This window comes from Cynocephalus volans, chromosome X (assembly GCF_027409185.1).
Source record: "Cynocephalus volans isolate mCynVol1 chromosome X, mCynVol1.pri, whole genome shotgun sequence".
Taxonomy (NCBI): Eukaryota; Metazoa; Chordata; class Mammalia; order Dermoptera; family Cynocephalidae; genus Cynocephalus; species Cynocephalus volans.
In genome coordinates, this window is record NC_084478.1 from 29,159,766 (window position 1) to 29,180,813 (window position 21,048).

Sequence of the window (21,048 nt, forward strand, 5' to 3'; positions counted from 1 at the left end):
AAACCACTGCTGAGAGAAATTAGAGAGGATACAAGAAGATGGAAAGATATCCCATGCTCTTGGATTGGAAGAATCAACATAGTGAAAATGTCCATACTACCCAAAGTGACATACAAATTCAATGCAATCCCCATCAAAATTCCAAAGACATTTTTCTCAGAAATGGAAAAAAACTATTCAGACATTTCTATGGAACACTAAAAGACCACGCATAGCCAAAGCAATGCTCAGCAAAAAAAATAAAGTTGGAGGCATAACACTACCTGACTTTAAGCTATATTACAAAGCTATAATAACCAAAACAGTTTGGTACTGGCATAAAAACAGACACACTGACCAATGGAATAGAATAGAGAATCCAGAAATCAACCCACACACTTACTGCCATCTGATCTTTGACAAAGGCACCAAGCCTATTCACTGGGGAAGGGACTGCCTCTTCAGCAAATGGTGCTGGGAGAACTGGATATCCATATGCAGGAGAATGAAACTAGATCCATACCTCTCACCGTATACTAAAATCAACTCAAAATGGATTAAGGATTTAAATATACACCCTGAAACAATAAAACTTCTTAAAGAAAACATAGGAGAAACACTTCAGGAAATAGGACTGGGCACAGACTTCATGAATACGACCCCAAAAGCACGGGCAACCAAAGGAAAAATAAACAAATGGGATGGTATCAAACTAAAAAGCTTCTGCACAGCAAAAGAAACAATTAACAGAGTTAAAAGACAACCAACAGAGTGGGAGAAAGTATTTGCAAAATATACATCTGACAAAGGATTAATATCCAGAATATATAAGGAGCTCAAACAACTTTACAAGAAGAAAACAAGCAACCCAATTAAAAAATGGGCAAAAGAGCTAAGTAGGCATTTCTCTAAGGAAGATATACAAATGGCCAACAGACATATGAAAAAATGCTCAACATCACTCAGCATCCGGGAAATGCAAATCAAAACCACATTGAGATACCATCTAACCCCAGTTAGGATGGCTAAAATCCAAAAGACTCTGAACAATAAATGCTGGCGAGGCTGCGGAGAAAAAAGAACTCTCATACATTGTTGGTGGGACTGCAAAATGGTGCAGCCTCTATGGAAAATGGTATGGAGATTCCTCAATCAATTGCAGTTAGATCTACCATACGACCCAGCTATCCCACTGTTGGGAATATACCCAGAGGAATGGAAATCATCAAGTCGAAGTTATACCTGTTCCCCAATGTTGACCGCAGCACTCTTTACAATAGCCAAGAGTTGGAACCAGCCCAAATGCCCATCATCAGATGAGTGGATACGGAAAATGTGGTACATCTACACAATGGAATACTACTCAGCTATAAAAACGAATGAAATACTGCCATTTGCAACAACATGGATGGACCTTGAGAGAATTATATTAAGTGAAACAAGTCAGGCACAGAAAGAGAAATACCACATGTTCTCACTTATCGGTGGGAGCTAAAAATTAATAAATAAATTCACACACACACACACACACACACACACACACACACACACAAACCGGGGGGGGGGGAAGAAGATATAACAACCACAATTATTTGAAGTTGATACGACAAGGAAACAGAAAGGACTTTGTTTGGGGGGAGGGGGAAGGGAGAAGGGAGGGAGGTTTTGGTGATGGGGAGCAATAATCAGCTACAATGTATATCGACAAAATAAAATTTAAAAAAATAAAATAAAATAAAATAAAATAAAGAAAAAAAAAAAGAAAATCTGGAGGAAATGGATAAATTTCTGGACACATATAAACTACCAATACTGAAGCAAGAAGAAGTACTAAAATTGAACAGACCAGTAAGTAATGAGCAATGAGATTGAAGCAATAATCAACACTCTCCCAACAAAGAGAAGCCCAGGACCAGATGGCTTCACTGCTGGATTCTACCAAACCTTTAGAGAGGAATTAACACCGATTCTCCTTAAACTATTCCAAAAAATTGAAACAAAGACCGTTCTCCCAAACTCATTCTGTGAGGCCAGCATCACCATAATACCCAAATCAGACAGAGACATAACAACAACAAAAAAGCTACAGGCTTATATCCTTGATGAACATAGATACAAAAACTATCAACAAGACATTAGCAAACAGAATATAACAGCACATCAGAAAGATTATACACCTTGATCAAGTGGGATTCATGATCAAGTGGGATTATGATCAAGTGGGATTATGATCAAGTGGGATTCAACATGTGCAAATCAACAAAAACCATATTATTATCTCAACAGATGCAGAAAAAGCATTTCACAAAATTCAACATCCCTTCATAATAAAGGCTTTCAACAAATTAGGTAAGAAATAAAGTATCTCAACACAATAAAAGTCATATATGACAAACCTAGTGCCAATGTCATCATGAATCTGGAAATGCAGAAAGCTTTTCCTTTAAGAACAGGAACAAGACAAGGATTTCCATTCTTACCACTCCTATTCAACATAGTACTGAAGCCAATGTAATTTTCTAAAAATAATCAAGGTCATTTTATAATCTGTTTTCCCTTATGCTATTAAACATTCTTTTTGCTTTTCTTTTGTTGTGGTTGCACAGTACATTTTTCATTGATTATGAATATTCATGAGATACAAAGCTGACTGTCACTACTCGTGCCCAAAATGTAATGGCTAGATCCATACTGGCAGCATGCCCATTAGTACAAATTGCGATTATACCCAATGTCCCCCACCCAATTATCCCCGACTTCACTACCCAACTCCCTTTCCTCCACTCCACTTTGTATCCCTAGGTACGTTCTCTCCCTCTGCAAGTCCAACACACCACTGTGATCTTTCTTTGGTTCCTTCTTTCTCTCTTAGCAACCACTTATGAGTGAGTACATGTGGTATTTATCCCTCTGTGCTTTGCTTATTTCACTCAACATATTTCTCCAAGCTCATCTGTGTTGTTGCAAATGGAAGGATTTCATTCTTTTATGGCAGAGTGTTATTCTATAGTATATATATACCACATTTTCCTTATCCAATTATCCATCAATGTACATTTAGGTTGGTTCCATATCTTGGCTATTGTGAACAGAGCTGCAATGAACATGGGCGTGCAGGTATCTCTTCGACATGATGATTTCCATTCCTCTGGTATATACCCAGAAGTGGGATTGCTGGATCATATGGAAGATCAATCTGTAGTTGTCGAGAAAGCTCGATGCTGTTTTCCATAGTGGTTGTACTAATTTACAGTCCCACCAACAGTGTGGAGTGTTCCCTTCTCTCCACATCCTCATGGGCATTTGTTATTCTCCATCTTTTTGGCTATAGCCAGTTTAACTGGAGTGAGGTGGTACTGCAATGCGGTTTTAATTTGCATTTCCCTGATGACTAGTGATGTTGAGCATTTTCTCATGTACCTGTTGACCTTTTGTATGTCTTCCTTTGAAGAATGTATATTCAGTTCCTTCACCCATTTTTTAATTGGGTTATTTGGTTCTTTGCTGTGTAATTGCTTGAGTTCCTTGTATATCATGGAAATTAATCCCTTGTCAGATGCATAGTTAGCAAAAATTTTCTCCCAATCTGTAGGTCATTGTTTCACTCTGTTGATTGTTTCCTTTGCTGTGCAGAAGCTTTTTAGTTTGATATAGTCCCATTTGTTTACTTTTTCCTTGGCTGCTTGTGCTTTCATGCTCATGTTCATAAAGCCTGTGCCCAGAAAGAATTGCTGAAGTGATTCACCAATATTTTCCCTTAGTATTTTTACAGTTTCAGGTCTTATACTTAAGTCTTTAATCCATTTTGAGTTGTTTTAATATATGGTAAGAGACGCATGTCTGGTTTTATTCTTCTGCATGTGGATATCCAATTTTCCCAGCACCACTTATTGAAGAGGCAGTCTTTTCCTCAATGTAGGTTTTTGTTGTCCTTGTCAAATATCAGATGGCTGTAAGCCTGAGGGGTGATTTCTGGGTTCTCTATTCTACTCCACTGGTCTGCCTGTCTATTTTTTTATGCTAGTACTTGCTGTTTTGGTTACTATAGCTTTGTAGTATAATTTGAAGTCAGGTAGTATTATGTCTCCAGCTTTAATTAATTAATTATTTATTTATTTGCTCAGGATTGCTTTGGCTATTCAGGGTCTTTTGTGATTCCATATGAATGTTAAGATTGTTTTTCCATTTCTGTGAAGAATGTCATTGGTATTTTGATGGGGGTTGCATTGAATCTGTAGATTGCTCTGGGTAATATAGACCTTTTTACAATGTTAATTCTTCCAATCCAGGAGCATGGAATATCTTTCCATCTTTTTGTGTCTTCTTTAATTCCTTTCAGTAGTGGCTTGTAGTTCTCATTGTAGAGATCTTTCACCTCCTTGGTTAAATTGGTTCCTAGGTATTTTATTTTTTTGTGACAATTGAAATTTGGCTTACTTTCTTGATTTCTCTTTCTGTTAGTTCATTATTGGAGAATATAAATGCAACTGATTTGAGGGATTTATTTTGTATCCTGCAACATTACTGAAATTATTAACCAGCTCTAGGAGCTTTTTGATAGAGTCTTTAGATGTTTCTATATATGGGATCGTGTCATCTGCAAATAGGGACAGTTTGACTTCATCTTTTCCAATCTGGATGCCCTTTATTTCTTTCTCTTGCCCGATTGCTCTGGCTAGTACCAGAGGTGGTATGAGTGGGTATCCTTGTCTTGTTCCTGTTCTTAACTAAAAAGCCTTCAGTTTTTCCCCATTCAGAATGATACTGGCAGTGGGCTTGTCATAGATGGCTTTTATTGTGTTGAGATACTTTCCTTCTATACCTAATTGGTCGAGAGTCTTTCTCACGAAGGCATATTGAGTTTTGTCAAATGTTTTTTCAGCATCTATTGAGATAATCATATGGTTTTTATCCTTGAGTTTGCTGATGTGATGTATCAACATCAAACATGATGTTTGTTGAGTGTGTTGACTTTCATATGTTGAACCATCCTTGCATCCCTGGGATGAATCCTATTTGATCATGGTTTTTAATTTTTTTAGTGTGTTTCTGTATTCTGATTGCTAATATTTTATTGAGGAATTTTGCGTCTATGTTCCTCAAAGATATTGGCCTGTTATTTTCTTTTTTTGGTTTCTTTATCTGGTTTTGGTATCAAAGTTATGTTGGCCTCATCGAATGAGTTTGGGAGAGTGGCTTCTGTTTCAGTTTTTTGGAATAGTTTTAGGAGAATTGGTATTAATTCAGCTGTAAAGCCACCCAGACCTGGAGGCCTTTCTCTGTTGGAATATTGTTGATTACCTCTTCAATCTCGTTGTTTGTTGTCGGTCTGTTCAGGTTTTCTATATCTTCTTGATTTGGTCTGGGTAGTTTGTATGTGTCCAGAAACTTATCCATATTTTCCAGGTTTTCATTTTTGTTGTCATACAGTTGTTTATAATATTCTCTAATGATTCTTCATATTCCTGTGCTATTGGTTGTAATGTCCCCCTTTTCATTTCTAATTTTTGTTATTTGGGTCTTCTCTCTTCTTTTATTTATTTATTTATTTATTTATTTATTTATTTTGTTAACCTAGCTAATGGTTTGTCTATTTTATTTATCTTCTGAAAAAATAAACTTTTTGTTTTGTTGATCTTTTCCATTGCTGTTTGGGTCTCTATTTCATTTAGTACTGCTCTGAACTTAATTATTTCTCTCTGTCTACTACCTTTAGGATTAGATTGTTGCTGTTTTTCTTTCTTTGAGGTATAGGGTTAGGTCATTTATTTGAAGTCTTTACATTCTTTTGATGTAAGCATTTATTGCAATAAATTTCCCTCTGAGTATTGCTTTTGTAGTATCCCACAGGTTTTGGTATGATGTGTCTTTATTTTCATCAGTTTCAAGAAATTTTTTGATTTCCTGTTTGATTTCTTCTTGGATCCATAGGTCATTCAGGAGCCTATTGTTTAGTTTCCATCTATTTATATAGTTTCCAGAGTCTTGCTTGTTATTAATTTCCAGTTTTAGTCTGTTATGGTCTGAAAAGATACTTGGGATGTTTCAATTTATTTAAATTTGCTGAGACTAGATTTGTGGCCTAATATGTGGTCTATCCTGGAGAATGTTCCATGTGCTGATGAGAAGAAAGTATATTCTTTGGTTGTTGGGTGAAAAGTTCTGTATATATCTGACAGGTCTGGTTGGTTTAAGGTGTAGTTTAAATTCGGTGTCTCTTTGTTGATTTGTTGCCTGGAAGATCTGTCCAATACTGGGAGAGGGGTGTTCAGGTCACCCACTATTAATGTATTAGGTCCTATTTCTTTCTTTAGGTCTAAGAGTGTTTGCTTTATGCATCTGAGTGCTCCCATATTCAGTGCATACATATTTATGCTTGTTATGTCTTCTAGCTGGATAGATCCTTTTATCATTATACAGTGGCCTTCTTTGTCTCTTTTTATGTTTTTTGGTTTAAAGTCTATTTTATCCAATATAAGAATAGCTATTCCTGCTCATTTATGGTTTCAATTTGCATGTTATATCCTTTTCCATCCCTTCACCTTTAGTCTCTGTGTGCGTCTACAGATGAGGTGGGTCTCTTGAAGACTGCGTATACTTGGGTCTAGCTTTTTAATCCAATCAATCAGTCTGTGTCTTTTGATGGGAAGTTTAATGCATTCACATTTAGGGTAGTTATTGACAAGTATTGTTTAATTCCTGTCATTTAGTTGCTTTTTGTTTAGATGATTCAAATATCTTTTGATCATTACTTCCCCTTTTATTTTTCTTCTTCAGTGTTAGCTGGAAATTTGAGGTGGCATGATTTAGCTTCTTTCTCTTTCTCACTGGCATTTTTGTTTTAACATCAGGTTTTTCTCTTTCTTGTATATTCATGATAGTGAATATTGTTCTTCGGATTCCAGATGCAGGACTCCCTTGAGAAATTCTTACAGGCCTAGTCGTGCAGTAGTGAACTCCCAGAATTTTTGTTTCTCTGAGAAATGCACTATTTCTCCCTCATTTCTTAAGGAGTGCCTTGCTGGGTAAAGAATTCTTGGCTGGCAATTTTTTTCTTTCAGTATTTTGAATATATAATTCCACTTTCTTCTGGCCTGTAGGGTTTCAGTTGAGAAGTCTGCTGTTAGTCTGACAGGGGTTCCCTTATAGGTGACTTGTCATTTTTCTCTTGCTGCTTTTAGAATTCTCTCTTTGTCTTTGAGCTTTGCAAATTTGACGATAATGTTTCTCAGAGAGGATCATTTTGGATTGAATCTGTTTGGCAACCTTTGAGCTTCCTGGATCTGAAGGTCTGCATCTCCCCCTACACCTGGGAAGTTTTCTGTTATTGAAGTTTTCAATATCTTTTCCTTTCTCCAGCCCTTCTGAAATACCCACAATTTGGATGCTAGAGCACTTGAGTTTGTCTGCTATCTCTCTTAATTTTTTTTCATATTTTAAATTCTTTCCCCTCCCCCCCCCTTTTTTTTTTTTTGGTCTGCCTGGGTTATTTCAGAAAGACCACCTTCGATATCTGAAATTCTTTCTTCTGCTTGCTCTAGCCTGCTGCTCACCTCTCTGTTACGTTTTTTATTTTATTGACTGAGTCTTTCATTTCTAGGAGTTCTGCTACACTCTTTTTTTAAGGTATCAATCTCTTTGTAAATTTCCTCCTTCGTGTTCTGGACATTTTTTCTTGTTTCATTGTGTTCTCTAATTGAGTCTTCTTTTACCTCTTTGATTTTTCTTCAGATCATTGCTCAGAATTCCTTTTCAGACATTTCAAGGATTCCATGTTCTATGGGGTCTGAAATTTGAGCATTACTGTATTCCTTTGGTGGTGTCATATCTTCTTGTTTTTTTGTAGTTCTAGTATTTTTTCATTGATGTTTGGTCATCTGGTAGAGGACTTGCTTCTTCTACTACTCTGGGGTTATCTATGAGGATAAAGACTTCTTCCTCTATTTTCAGGCTCTACTAGTGACCCTTCTTATATCTATGTAGTCAAGTGAGCAGCAGGTTGCCTTTAGAGTGGCCCTGGCTGGTACTGTGGTGGTGAACTGTCCTTGCAGTGACAGTAGGTGCGGCAGTTGCTATATAACATCACCTTGACTCCTGTTATAGAATCTGTGGCCATAGACTGAGCTCCCAGTACCACATGGATCTCGGCTCACCTCTGCACTTGCTGGGCCTATGGGCGCTTCCCTCTGGGGCCTAGGACTGAGCCCTGGTGCCATGCAGGTCTGAGCTCACCTCAGAGGCTGCTGCAGCTGTTGGCACTTCCCTCTGGGGCCTAAGAGTGAGCCCCAGTGCCACACGGGTCTCCACTCCTTAAACATTCTTTAAGAAAATGATTTCTATTCTTCCAAATCAGGAATAGATATGCTGCAATTCATTTAACTAGTGCCCTATCATTGGACCTCGGGGTTTTTAAAAACTTACTTAAATTAACACTTTAAGCCTTGTACATAAATATTGGTATATATGTGATTATCTTATTAAGGTAAATGTCTAGAAGTAACATTACTGGGGCAAAGTCTATTAAACATATACAGATTTTATCCATAATTTCAACTATCTTTCCAAGGAATATAATTATGCCAAATTGTAATTTACTGGTGTTTATTTCCCTGCATGTTTTATAGCATTAGGTATTTTCAGGGTTTTTTTTTTATTTTTTCCTAATCTTAGCCCAATTTTCCAGAGAAAAAGTTATGTCATTGGTTTAATTTTTATTCCTTTCACTCTAAAGAAGTCAAGCACTTTTTAACACAATTACTCTTCACTTTTCTGGTGAATTGTCTTTTACATTTCTGTCCAAATTTCTACTTTGGGATTCATCTTTTTTTTCTTTGTAAAAAGCTCTGTATGTTAAATATAAATAACTATGATTGTGTTATATATTTAAAATTATTATTCTGGTGTTTCCTGTGTCTTTGATGGTACTTTTGACATTAAGAAGATTTTCATTTTTATGTTGTCAAACCTATTAATTTTCTGTGTTTGCTTTTATGTTTAAAAATTATTTTCCATTTTGATATCAGAAATTATTTTCCTATGTAAGCTTCAAGTTCTTTTCTCTTTTATAAAGAGCAAGAATCTAGTGTGGATTACTTTTTAATGGTAGGAGAATTTTGTTAATCAATTGTTCTGGCATGTATCACATAACTTTCATTTATTTATTTTATTTAGTTAGTTTAGAATAGACTTTCCTTTCTTTTCTGATTTAAAATTTCACCTTTATTACATACCTTATTTATATACAGATTTATCTCTGGACAGTTCTCTCTCACAGTTTGTCAATCACATGGGATAAAAATGTTTTAAGTATTGTACTTTTATAATGTATTTAAATACCTGATTGTGCAATTCCTCTTAATTCATTTGAATTTTTCAAAGTTGTCTCTGTCGGAATGCAAACTAGTATAGTATAAATGTCAACATTATTGTTAGATAAGTAGAGCTACAGAAGTTTTGAAATGAAGGAGAGCAGACAGGAACTTAGGGAAAATGTGGCACTTTGGCTGGACCCAGAATGATGACTATGATTTGGCTTGGCAGAGAGGAAAGAAAAGGGACATTCCAGACCGGGGCGAATAGCCTGAGCAGCGCCCAGAATACTGAACAAGCAGTGTATAATGGGTGATGGGAGAGTGAGGGTGAAAGGGATCTAACATTTGTGGAATACCTACTGAATGTGAGTCACTATGCTAAGAATCTTATAGGAAAATCTCTGAGGGCAGCTGAATCCTCATACTTTCACTCCTGTGCCAGTGCATGTTCAGTGCCTTGTTTTCAAGCCCTTCCAATTTGGATGCAGAACTCAGTGTTTCTTTGACTTTCTGAGAAACAATTTGCTCACACAAGAACTTTATTGGTCAAAGTAAACCAGTTTCTTGACCTCAACACCATACATTTCAGACCAAAAGATCAGTTGTCATAGGGTGCTATCTGGTGCATTATAGGGTGTTTATCGCTGACTTCTGCCTGCTGGATGCCAGTAGCAATTCTGCTCCCTGATAGGGACAACTAAAACGGTCTCCAGACATTGCCAAATGTCAAACTGGGGACAAAATCAACTCCAGTTCAGAAACACAGATTGCAACAAAGACAGGAAAGTTTACAGGGGGGTTTATATTACACAGTGCACAATATATAATCTCTTTTTGTTTTCCTCCCTGAAGTGCCTTCGTGGTTTTGCCTTGGATTGATTGTACCCCCCAAACCTTGAATCCCCCCACCCCTGTGATGGTGTTAAGAGGGTGGGAAATCCTATTATGGTAACTTAAAGATGGAGCCTTGAAGAGGTGATTAGATTGCAGGACCATGCTGTAGTGAATGGATTAATAATTGTGGTCAGGGGCATGGTTTGAAGGGCTTTAAAAGGAGATTGAGGAGGTTCATCTCTGCTCTCTCTGCTTCTTGCAATGAGAAGGGTCACTGTCACCACCACCAGATATGTTCCTTGGACTTTGGACTTCCCAGCCTCAGAAACTGTCAGCAATAAATTTCAATTTCTTTATAAAATACCCAGTTCCGTATATTTTGTTATAAGCAACAGAAACAGACTAATACAGTATCTCTACAACTAGGTTTGATTTGCTGTTGTTGCTTGTTTCTTTTTGCTGAATTTATTGCACAGTGTCTCAACCACGGCACTACTGACATTTGGGCCAGATAATTCTCTGTTGTGGGGAGCCTCTCCTATGCATTGTGGGGTGTTTAGTGGTACCCAGGAGATGCCAATGCTACCACCACCACCCCAAGTTGTGACAACCAAATCTGTATCTAGACATTGACAAAATTGTCTCTGGTGGAGGACCGCTGATACAACTATACCAAAGATAGGAAATTTGTAGGGCTTTATTCTATACAATCCATAAGATAGAGCTTAGAAACCCTCTATTTTTTTTTCCCTTTGGAGTCTATCACTATCCTTTCAGTGATGGAGATGCAAGGATTACTCAAAGCCCAAATATTTGAAAGCTATGAGAGGCCCAGAGGGACTACACCAAGCTAACTCCTGCAAGAAAGGAGAAAGCTGGTGCAGCCCTGAGCTCGGTCATGTCTCATCTTCTGTGGTAGTATCCAGACCTTGGCCATGTAACAAGCTGAATATAGTATTAAAAGAAGTACAGAAAGGAGTGTGTGAACAGGACAGAAAATGATCTCAGTGTTTCCTACTAATGAATCAGGACATCTTTGCTGTTTCCAGCATGTGCTGTTTTCAGCACATAATGTTCCCATTCTGTGCACTTAAGGCTTTTGCCCTTTGTGCATTCCCTATTCTAAACAGGCCCCTGTGTTCCCAAAGGAGCCCCTTCTTGGTTACTATGCAACTGGTTGTTTTGTTTTTCTTATGGTCTCTCAAGGATTCTCCATCTCAGCACTATTGTTTTAGGCCAGATAATTCTTTGTTGTGTGGGACTGTCCATAGATTGCAGGGTGTTTAGCAACTTCTACCCACTAGATGCCAGTAGTTCCTCACCCCCCGCCCAAAGTTGTAGCAACCATTACTGTCTTCAGATATTGTCAAAGGTCTCCTGGGTAGCAAAGTACCCCTGGTTAAGAACCGTTCTTCTGTCTCTACTTACCTTTCTCCATACACTGGCTCTTCTTTTCAGCCTTTTCTTATAGAAGAAATGCACACTTTTCTTACTCACAGACACTGAGTGATAGTTTTTGTTGTTGTTGTTATTTAGACATGATTGAGTAGGTTACTTATGAATATTAGAAATTATGAGATTAAGCACCTGGTATATGTCATTCAAATGTGTTAACCATTGCTATTAATTTTATCAGGAGATATTGAGCCTATATATAAAACCTTTAAAAGCAGACTTTAAACCTCAAATACCTATGCCTAGAGTGTTTAACTCTTTTTTCCTCTTAATTTCTGACTTATTTGTGTTCACAACTAAGGCAAGCAAGCTGTGGGAAAAGACAGTTGCATTCATTTTTCTCTTTATTTTGCCAGAAATGTTAAGTCTTAACTAATTCCAACGTTTCCATGAAAACTGAATTTTGGAATTTATTTTGCATCATTGTGGCGATATTGTTTGCAATTGTGAGATGTATGTTGCTTCTAAGTAAGGCATAAGAGATGGAATTATAAACAAAATTAGAGTTTTACTAAAATGGGTTCCTATGGCAAGAGTGTCATCTGATTTTTTTATATTTTCCCCAGTAGATGATATATTTCTCTTTCACACTCAATTTTTCCTCTGGTGTGTGTGTATATGTGGTTTTGACCTTTTCAAGACAAATTGAATCAAAAATTAAAAACAAAATATGATGAAAAGAAAAGCAAAGAATAAAAAGAAACCTGCCAGTCACATTACAAAGTTACTAAACATGCAGAAAGTATTTCTGATCTTTAAAAAGGGTTTCTTTGTTCAATTTATTACACAAGGGTGCAATTTTCCCTAGATTAGATTATAAGGTGTTAATACAAAGTTGGGGTACACGATTTTACTTATAATATCACAAAATTTTAGAGGTGAAGGAGACCCCCAATTTTTTTAATCTAACCATCCCATTTTATGAGTGGAGAAATTGAGACCTAGAGAAGACAAGTGACCTCCCTGGAATTTCTAATCAGTGGTTAGTGACAGAATTCACGTAAGGATATGATTCCCAGACAGTCAGACACGTGTTCTCTTGGTTACATCTATCAGATAATATAGAACTGTAGAATCTTCTAGAAGATTTAGCACTTATTTTCTAATGAACTAAAAAATAATTCAGGAATGACAGTGGAGATATGTTTAGGGATTACTGTGGCACCAACCATTGGGGGTGCTGGGGAGAGAATATTTTGACTGGAATAAGCTTAATGAAAGCGATGTATGCTGCAATTCAGCGCAACTATTATAAAGCAAGAAAAGCACCATCACTGCCTTCTCCCAAGTCTTTAAGACAGATCGACATGGCAGACTATTAAAGAAACAAGATTTTACCAATACATAGCATTCAATTTTTCCCCACAAAGTATCTCATGCTCTCATTTTAAAAACATTTTTTTATTAAAGAACATACACAGTATTGAAAGCTTAGAGTTATTTAAGAATCAGTTATGTCTTCAAACTGCCAGTATGTTTCCAATAACTTTCTTATGTATCTTGAATACTGTGTATGTTCAACATGCCTTAAATCTTCCCGTAGCTGGTACAACTTTTCAATGTAAACATAATTCTTCTTGGGTTTTCCTCAAGATTTTCCTGGTCTTTTTTCTGTGTCCCCTTTTTTTGTTTATGGAAGTTGTATCGCTTGGCCATCGCTACAAGATCTTCTGGGACACTCTGATTTGCTCTTTTCAGAATTTGAATCAATTCATTGGCAATCTTTGAATTATCTTGAGTGATAAGGGAAATTGACGTTCCAGTCTTTCCTGCTCGTCCAGTACGTCCTACTCTGTGGATATATTCTTCAATGTTTTGTGGGAAATCATAATTATATACGTGTGTGATATCGTTAACATCAAGTCCTCGGGATACTAAATCAGTTGTAATCAATATCTTCACTTTTCCACTTTTAAAGTCTTCTAATGCTTCCTCTCGATCACATAGCTCTCTGTCACCATGTAGTGATTGCACAGGGAGGCCTTGGATACCAAAATCACTTGATAAGTCATCAACAGCAAGTTTTCGGTTGACAAACACTATGACTTTGTCTTTTGGTGACATATTCTCTAGGAATTCTTGGATAAGAGCTCGTTTTTCTGCTTCTGTGGTAACGATTATATTTTGCTTCACTGTGTTTACAGCAACTAGATCCAGAGTGCCAACATAAACAATCATAGGCTCTTTCAAATAAGACTGTGCAAGTCTACGGACAGAATCTGGCCAAGTTGCACTTGTCATAACAGTCTGCCGATCTGGGCGCACATCTAACAAAATTTTCTTAATCTGGTGCTCAAGCCCCAGATGTAGCATTTTATCTGCCTCATCTAAGACCAAGTAGGTTATGCTTCGTAGGTCAACAAACTTATTCATTTGCAGGTCATTCAGTCTTCCAGGAGTTGCAATAATGATATCTACACTTTTGGTAATGCCTTGAATTTGTCCTTCTCTATTTCTACCACCATGTATACAAATACTTTTCAGACCTTTATATGAATATTTAGAACATTCAGCTTCCACCTGAAGAGCTAATTCTCTGGTGGGAGTGAGGACTAGCATGCCAGGTCCATTCCTTTGTTCTCTAGATATCGGTTGACCATCAAGATGAATAAACCCAGGCATTAAGTAGGACAATGTTTTGCCTGTGCCAGTTTGGGCAACTCCTATAAGATCTACTCCTTTTAAGGCAATGGGCCATGCCTGTGCCTGAATTGGTGTTGGTTTTTGAAAACCCGCCCTTGTTATGCTTTTCATAAGTTCTGTGTACGGACGGAAAGCGTCCTCAAATTCACAAGCTGGATTAGGGATGGGACGCTTCTCATCATCTTTCAAGTCATCACACATTACGTTGTAATTTTCTTTCCTCCACTTGTCTACCTGTTCTTTAGACATGGAGCTTGTAGCTTTGGATTCTGTGTAAAAGTCTTTCTTAATTGGTGGTAAATCTGCCCACTTTCTTTTTTCCCACGCCACGGCTTCTGCCTTAATACGATCCAAATCCATCAATGGCGGAGCTTCTCTGACAACGTTAACTGTGCTTACGTCTCTCCCAACAGGAGGTTGGGACGCAGCATTATCCACATCCGATTCTGAACGGTACCTTTCTTGTCTTTTAATAAGAGTATCTATAGCTGCCTTGGCCTTTGCTTTCATATCTTTGCTGCCAAAAATTTTCACTACTGCTTCGCAATCCCCCTTTTTTATCTGTATTTTAGTGTTTGTCGAACGCTGTAGGTCTTTTATTTTTGACCCACCACGACCAATGACTGAGCCAACCAGGTGGTTCTCCAGTCTAAAGCAGAGTGGTGGTTCATGGGAGCCTGCGGCTCTAGGCCCCAAACCGCCTGAGGGGCCATTCCAACTGCTGCCTCTGCCACCTCTGTCATCGCAGCTGGCCCCAGGAGCTCCTGGACTACGCTCTGCCCTCTTCCAGTCCGGGACCCGGGACATTGTAGGGTAGAGGTAGTGTCGGTGCCAGCTTCTGGCCTACATACGGTCAGGAGATGCGAGAAGGTCTGGTCTGCAGCCTCCCACTCTGCAGGCTTTGAAGCGGCTGTTACCTAAGCAACCAGTGTTTGAGGCTGCAGAGGGGAGGGGCGTTGAATGCCTGACCAATCACGGGGCCGGGACTAGTGTGATGTAAGCAGGTGGCTGTGACGTACATTTAAAGAGGCACTCCCTCTCAGGGGCTGACCCTGCCAGCAATTACAGGACCCTGAGAGAGCGCCTTCCTAACTTTTGTGACCTGAGTGTCCAGCTCACTCTCACTCTCGTCATGATAGTTCTGGCTCAGCTTGGGGGCAACCTTGAAGCAGGCCTTAAATTTGTACACATTGAACTTTTTATAGGCCCATTATTTCCATAGGAGAAAAAAATAGAGTTCTAAAAAATTAACTTATTTGTTTGTATACTTGTGTGTTTATGTGTTTATTTGTTTTTGTAAATTTCTTTTGGAGTATCAACAATACTTGGTCTAGAGGAATTCATCACTCCCCTGCCCTCTAGTGTAAATTAAATTATACCATCAATGGTCTCTCAGGTACATACTCAGGGATGGCATTTTGCCTCTGATTCTTCAGCTAAACCCCAGCACTTGTCCAGGCAGTTTCCAGATATTATCACAGGGATGATGGTTAGAAGAGAGGCAGAGTGCGGCCTGAGGGACCTTTGGGGGTGTTTTCAGCGGTTTGTCATTCTTCTCGGTGCCTCTTAATTTTTTCCCTTTCCCTGTGGTTTCATATATTCTGAGATCTTAGCACTAGAAGGTTCTGTAGAAGTCATTTATCAGCTATAATGCAGAAGACAACCTGGCAGCAATCTGGACAGCTGGGCATCCAGCTTCTATTTGAACAATCCCAGAGGCAGGAAGCTCACTTCATTTCAAGGATGTTCATTCTTTTGTGAGGCTGTTTAATGGTCACAGAGATGATGTGCTTCCACTTGCTTCCTTAGATCCTTCTTCTGACTTCTGAAGTTACACAGAATAGATTTCATTCTCCTTGTATCCCTGTGTATGTAAGGACCACTGTCAAATCCCGTTAGGATGTTTGTTCATCAGGGTAACATTTGAGTTTCTTCAACATTTCTTGCTATGACATAGTTTCCCAGATCCACATCATCCTGTTCCCTCTGCTTTGGAAATGTCTCAATGAGGACCTTTTCTTATGCAGCACATAGATCTTCAAAAAAAAAAAAAAAAAAAAGATCTGCAGAAATGGCCTTACCATAAAAGTACTTTTAGGGCCTCTTCACCGAGCATGGCAGTTCTACTAATTTGACCTAAGATCTCCTGAGACACAAAGCTGTTCGTAGTAACATAATGGGCACTTAAGTCCGTTCTTCTTCATCCTGAACTTACTCTGTTGATTTTTTGTTTTTAATTTGTTTAACTAAAAGTAAACTCTATGTTTATCCTTTTATATTCATCCCATTAAGTTTGGTCAATTGACGTAGCCTATTAAGTTTAAGTTTAGTGATTATTTTCTCATCCATCATATTATCCCTAGTTTCAAATCTTCTGCCAATTTAATGTTCATGGCTTCTTTCTCTCTTCAGACAAAGATGCTGATTAAAATTTGAACATGGTCCAGTATAAGATAAGAGTCTGTAACACGTTGGGAAAAACTTTCTCTATGTCAGCACTTTTCTGGAAAGAAACTTTTTGAAGAAAGAAAAAAGGGTTCTGTCCAAATATGTTTGGAAAATGCAGCACCATACATTCCCTCTGATAAAGTTACCATGCTTAATAGATAGTCCCAAAGCTCTGATAATTACAAGCATTGAGATAATTAATTTCTTAACTGAAAGTTTCCCAAAGGAATTGGCCAATGGACCTCCTCATCAATTTTTAGAATAAACTTATTCTTTGGAATACTTTCAAATTTACAGAACAGTCACACAGATAGTATAGGGGGGTGCCCATATACCCCTCAACCTGTTTGTTTCTTCTAATCTTGTCATCTCACATTACCGTGATCTATTTGTCAAATATAGGAAATCACTATTAGTGTGTTACTATTAACTAAACTAGTGAATTTATACCATCAGTTTTTCAATAATGCATTTATATTGAGATATAAACCCAGAACCATTCCTTGACTTGTGGACAGGGGCTTGTATTCCTTTGCTATAAGGTGACTAGCTTTTACTGTTGTTTTATGTGAGTGATATGGAAGAATAGAAGAAGCCTTGAAAGTGAAGTGAAGGAAGGTCATGTTATTGGGAGAGGGGTAGCTGTAAAATTTGAGTAGAGAGCAGTGCACTTTAAGGTGAAATCCATTGTGGTGAATTACTGGGATCATACAGAACTGATAGGAGACTTTTATGGGTATTGCAAGTACAGAGAGGGATTGTGCCTTCAGTGTCATTCATTACCACCTATGATGGACCTTATCAGTTGGAAAAATTGGTTGTTATCTAATTAAGGGCCACCAGTATAACATTCTTTTCTTCAAGTATCTCTACAGTAGTTTTGTCCCTTGTGTCTGAAATGTTCCCACTCAATATAAACCCCTGTGGCTTATCATGGTGCTTTATTACCATGCTCTTGAAAAAACACAAAAGTGCGATGTTGTCAGATGCTTTCGAGTGAAGTAACTGGCTAAGAGGTTCTTGTTGGGCAGAGAGACAAAGAGTGAAGGGATTGAGTTTCTGGTAAAGGTTAGGTAAAGTTTGTCTCAAGGTAAGAAGAAAGGTGATGTAAGGAATGACAAGAATGTGTTTAAGACAACCCAACGTTTTGTTTAGGGTGGTTCCTAGGACCTTATAGGCAACAGCAAGGTAGTAAAATACTGCAGGCAGTGAATTGGGCTAATTTTCAATAACTCTAATTTCCACAAACTCTCCTATAAATTAGTTAATTCTGCTGGCCTAAAATATTGTAGATGGGATTCCCTTAGAAATAGTGTTTTATTTAATAAACCTTCTTTGATGACCTAAGAAAAACTTGACTTTTTAAATTCTAGTTGGTGTTGATAATTATACTAATTATAGCAGATTTTACATCCATACAGCACTTTACAATTTATAAATACCCTTTTCAGAAATAGTCTTCTTGGGATGATATGTGAGTGTACTTCAAAAAGTTGATAGGAAAATAGAATTAAAATATAAAAGATAATATGAATCTTTTCATGAACCTTTTGAAGACTCTTCATATATCGGGCCATTACTCTGTTCAGAAGATGTGATATATTATGGCAAAAACTACCATGATCATTGCACATACTGGTGTGTTTATTTTGTGCATAGAACCATACTCATACCATAGAGTTGAAAGAAGTTGCAGCGGTGTGGGATAGCAGTCAAGAACACTAGAGCCTAAATAACTGGGTTCAAATCTCACTTCCACCACTTATTTTCTGTGAGTGCTTGAGCAAGTTCCAAACTTATTATGCCTTAGTTTTGCTATCTGTAGAATAGCATGCTAATACCTATCCCATACACACATAGAGACACATATAAAGATACAGAAGTTGGTTCGTAGTAGGAACTCTCCCAGTGTCAATTATCCATGGTATAGGAATCAAAGGTGTTGAGAGACAACTACGGAGGTCACCAAATGCCTGTCCAAGGATTTCCCCAATAGAATTTCCTCTGGTCCACATCAAAATGAAAAACTAAGGATAATATTTTTTTTTCACAAATATAAATTCATTCAATTTAAATTTTTTATTTTATTTTAACATTATGGCCTTTTATTTTTTGTAAAATATCCTTTTAAAAATGGAATGAAGATAACAAGTGATTTTAAAAGATTTTTCCTAGGGCAAGAAAGAGTGTAAAACTAGTGCCAGTGGCAAGTTTAGGCTTTGAAATGTTACTGGTATATGAAACCTAAGTACTTATAAGCATTGATCTAGAACATTAGTATGGTCTGAATGTTTGTGTCCCCCCAAATTTCATATGTTGAAACCCTAACCTCCAAGATGATGGTATGAGGAGGTGGGGCCTTTGGGAGGTGATTAGGTCATGAGGGCAGAGCCCTCATGAATGGGATTAATGCCCTTATAAAAGAGGCTCAAGAGAGACGCCTTGCCCTTTCTGCCATGTGAGGCTACAGTGAAAAGACTGCTGTGAACCAAGAAGCAGGCCCTCACCAAACACTGAGTCTGCTGGTGATTTGATCTTGGACTTCCCAGTCTCCAGAGCTGTGAGAAATACATTTCTACTGTTTATAAGCAACCTAGTCTGTGGTGTTTTCTTATAGCAGCTTGAACAGACTAAGACAATTAGCAAACACAAGTCAGGGTGCTATGAGTTGTTACTCATGGTTACAGGCTGGAGGGAGGTCTGGGTGGATGGAAACTTGAGGTAAAGGCCTATAAGGGAGTTAGGTCTGATCTGTCACTAGAGGAGGTATGAGATGAGAGATAGAAGGATGTTAAACTTTCAGGGGAAAGAAAACCCAATGTGGCCTTGGGGGAAAGTTCAGGGAAGCCTTCCTGCCTTCTCTCCTCCCACCCTCCCTCCAGCTTATGAGTAAGGACTTGCAGTATTTCTCTTTCTGTGCCTGTCTCATTTCACTTAACATTTTTCTTTAAGCTCATTCATGTTGCTGTGAATGGCAAAATTTCATTCTTTTTTATGGCTGAGTAGTATTCTATTGTGTATACCCCATTTTCCCATCCAGTCATCCGCTGATGGACATTTAGGTTGGTTCCATATCTTGTCTATTATAAATAGAGCTGCGATGAACAAGGGAGAGCAGGCATCCCTTTGACATGATGATTTCCATTCTTTTGGGTATACACTCAGTAGTGGCATTGCTGGATCATAGGATAGTTTTATCTGTAGCTGTTTGAGAAACCTCCATACTGTTTTCCATAGTGGCTGTACTAATTTACAGTTCCACCAGCACTGTAGGGGCATTCCGCTTTCTCCATATCCTAGCCGACATTTGGTATTCTCTGTCATTTTGATAATAGCCTGCCTAACTGGGGTGAAAGGATATCTCAATGTGATTTTGATTTACATTTCAGTGATGTTGAGCATTTTTTCATGTACCTGTTGGCCATTTGTATGTCTTCCTTTGAGAAATGCCTATTCAGCTCCTTTGCCCATATTTTAATTGGATTTTTTTGTTTGTTTGTTTTACTGTTAAGTTCTTGTATACTGTTGAGTTCCTTGTATATTCTGGATATTAATCCTTTGTCAGATGTATAATTTGGAAATATTTTCTCCCATTCTGTAGGTTGTGATTTCACTCTGTTGATTGTTTCCTTTGCTGTACAGGAGGAGTTTTTTAGTTTGATATAAACCCATTTGTTTATCTTTTCTTTGGTTGCTTGTACTTTTGAGATCTTTTTCACAAAGTCTTTGTCCAGACCTACATCCTGAAGTGTTTCCTCTCTGTCTTATTTTAGGAGTTTTATGGTTTCAGGTCTAATACTTAAGTCTTTAATCCATTTTGAGTTGATTTTGATATATGGTGAATATATGTATATATATGAGAATAAAATTAGAAATTACCAACAAACAAAACTTTGGAAACTATACAAACTTATAGAAATGAAACAACATGCTCTTGAATGACCAATGAGTCAAAGAAGAAATAAAGCAGGAAATCAAAACAAATTCTTGAAACAAATGAAAACACAAGCACAACTTACCCAAACCTATGGGAAACTGCAAAAGCAGTACTAAGAGGGAAGTTTATTGCAATAAGTGCTTGATTCAAAAGAATAGAAATAAACAACCTAACTTTAAATGTCAAAGAACTAGAAAAACAAGAACAATCTAATCCCAAAAGCAGTAGGCAGAAACAAGTAATTAAAATCAGAGAAGAACTAAATGAAATAGAGACCAAAAGAATGGTACAAAAAAATCAACGAAACAAAAGGTTGTGTTTTTTTGAAAAGAAACACAAAATAGACAAGTTATTGGCCAGACTAACTAAAAAAAGAAGAGAGGAGATCCAAATACCAAAAATCAGAAATGAAAAATGAGACATTATGACCAATACCACGGA

General features: G+C 37.6%; 1 protein-coding gene across 1 annotated transcript; it reads right to left on the bottom strand.

Annotated features, from left to right (window-relative positions):
- Positions 1-13,190: 13,190 nt before the first annotated feature.
- LOC134367834 (probable ATP-dependent RNA helicase DDX53) lies at positions 13,191-15,029 on the bottom strand (the record flags this gene model as incomplete). The annotated part of the gene is made up of 1 exon (XM_063084523.1): positions 13,191-15,029. A coding segment is annotated over exon 1 (1,839 nt), but the record flags the coding sequence as incomplete, so codon positions are not given.
- Between the last annotated feature and the right edge of the window lie 6,019 nt (positions 15,030-21,048).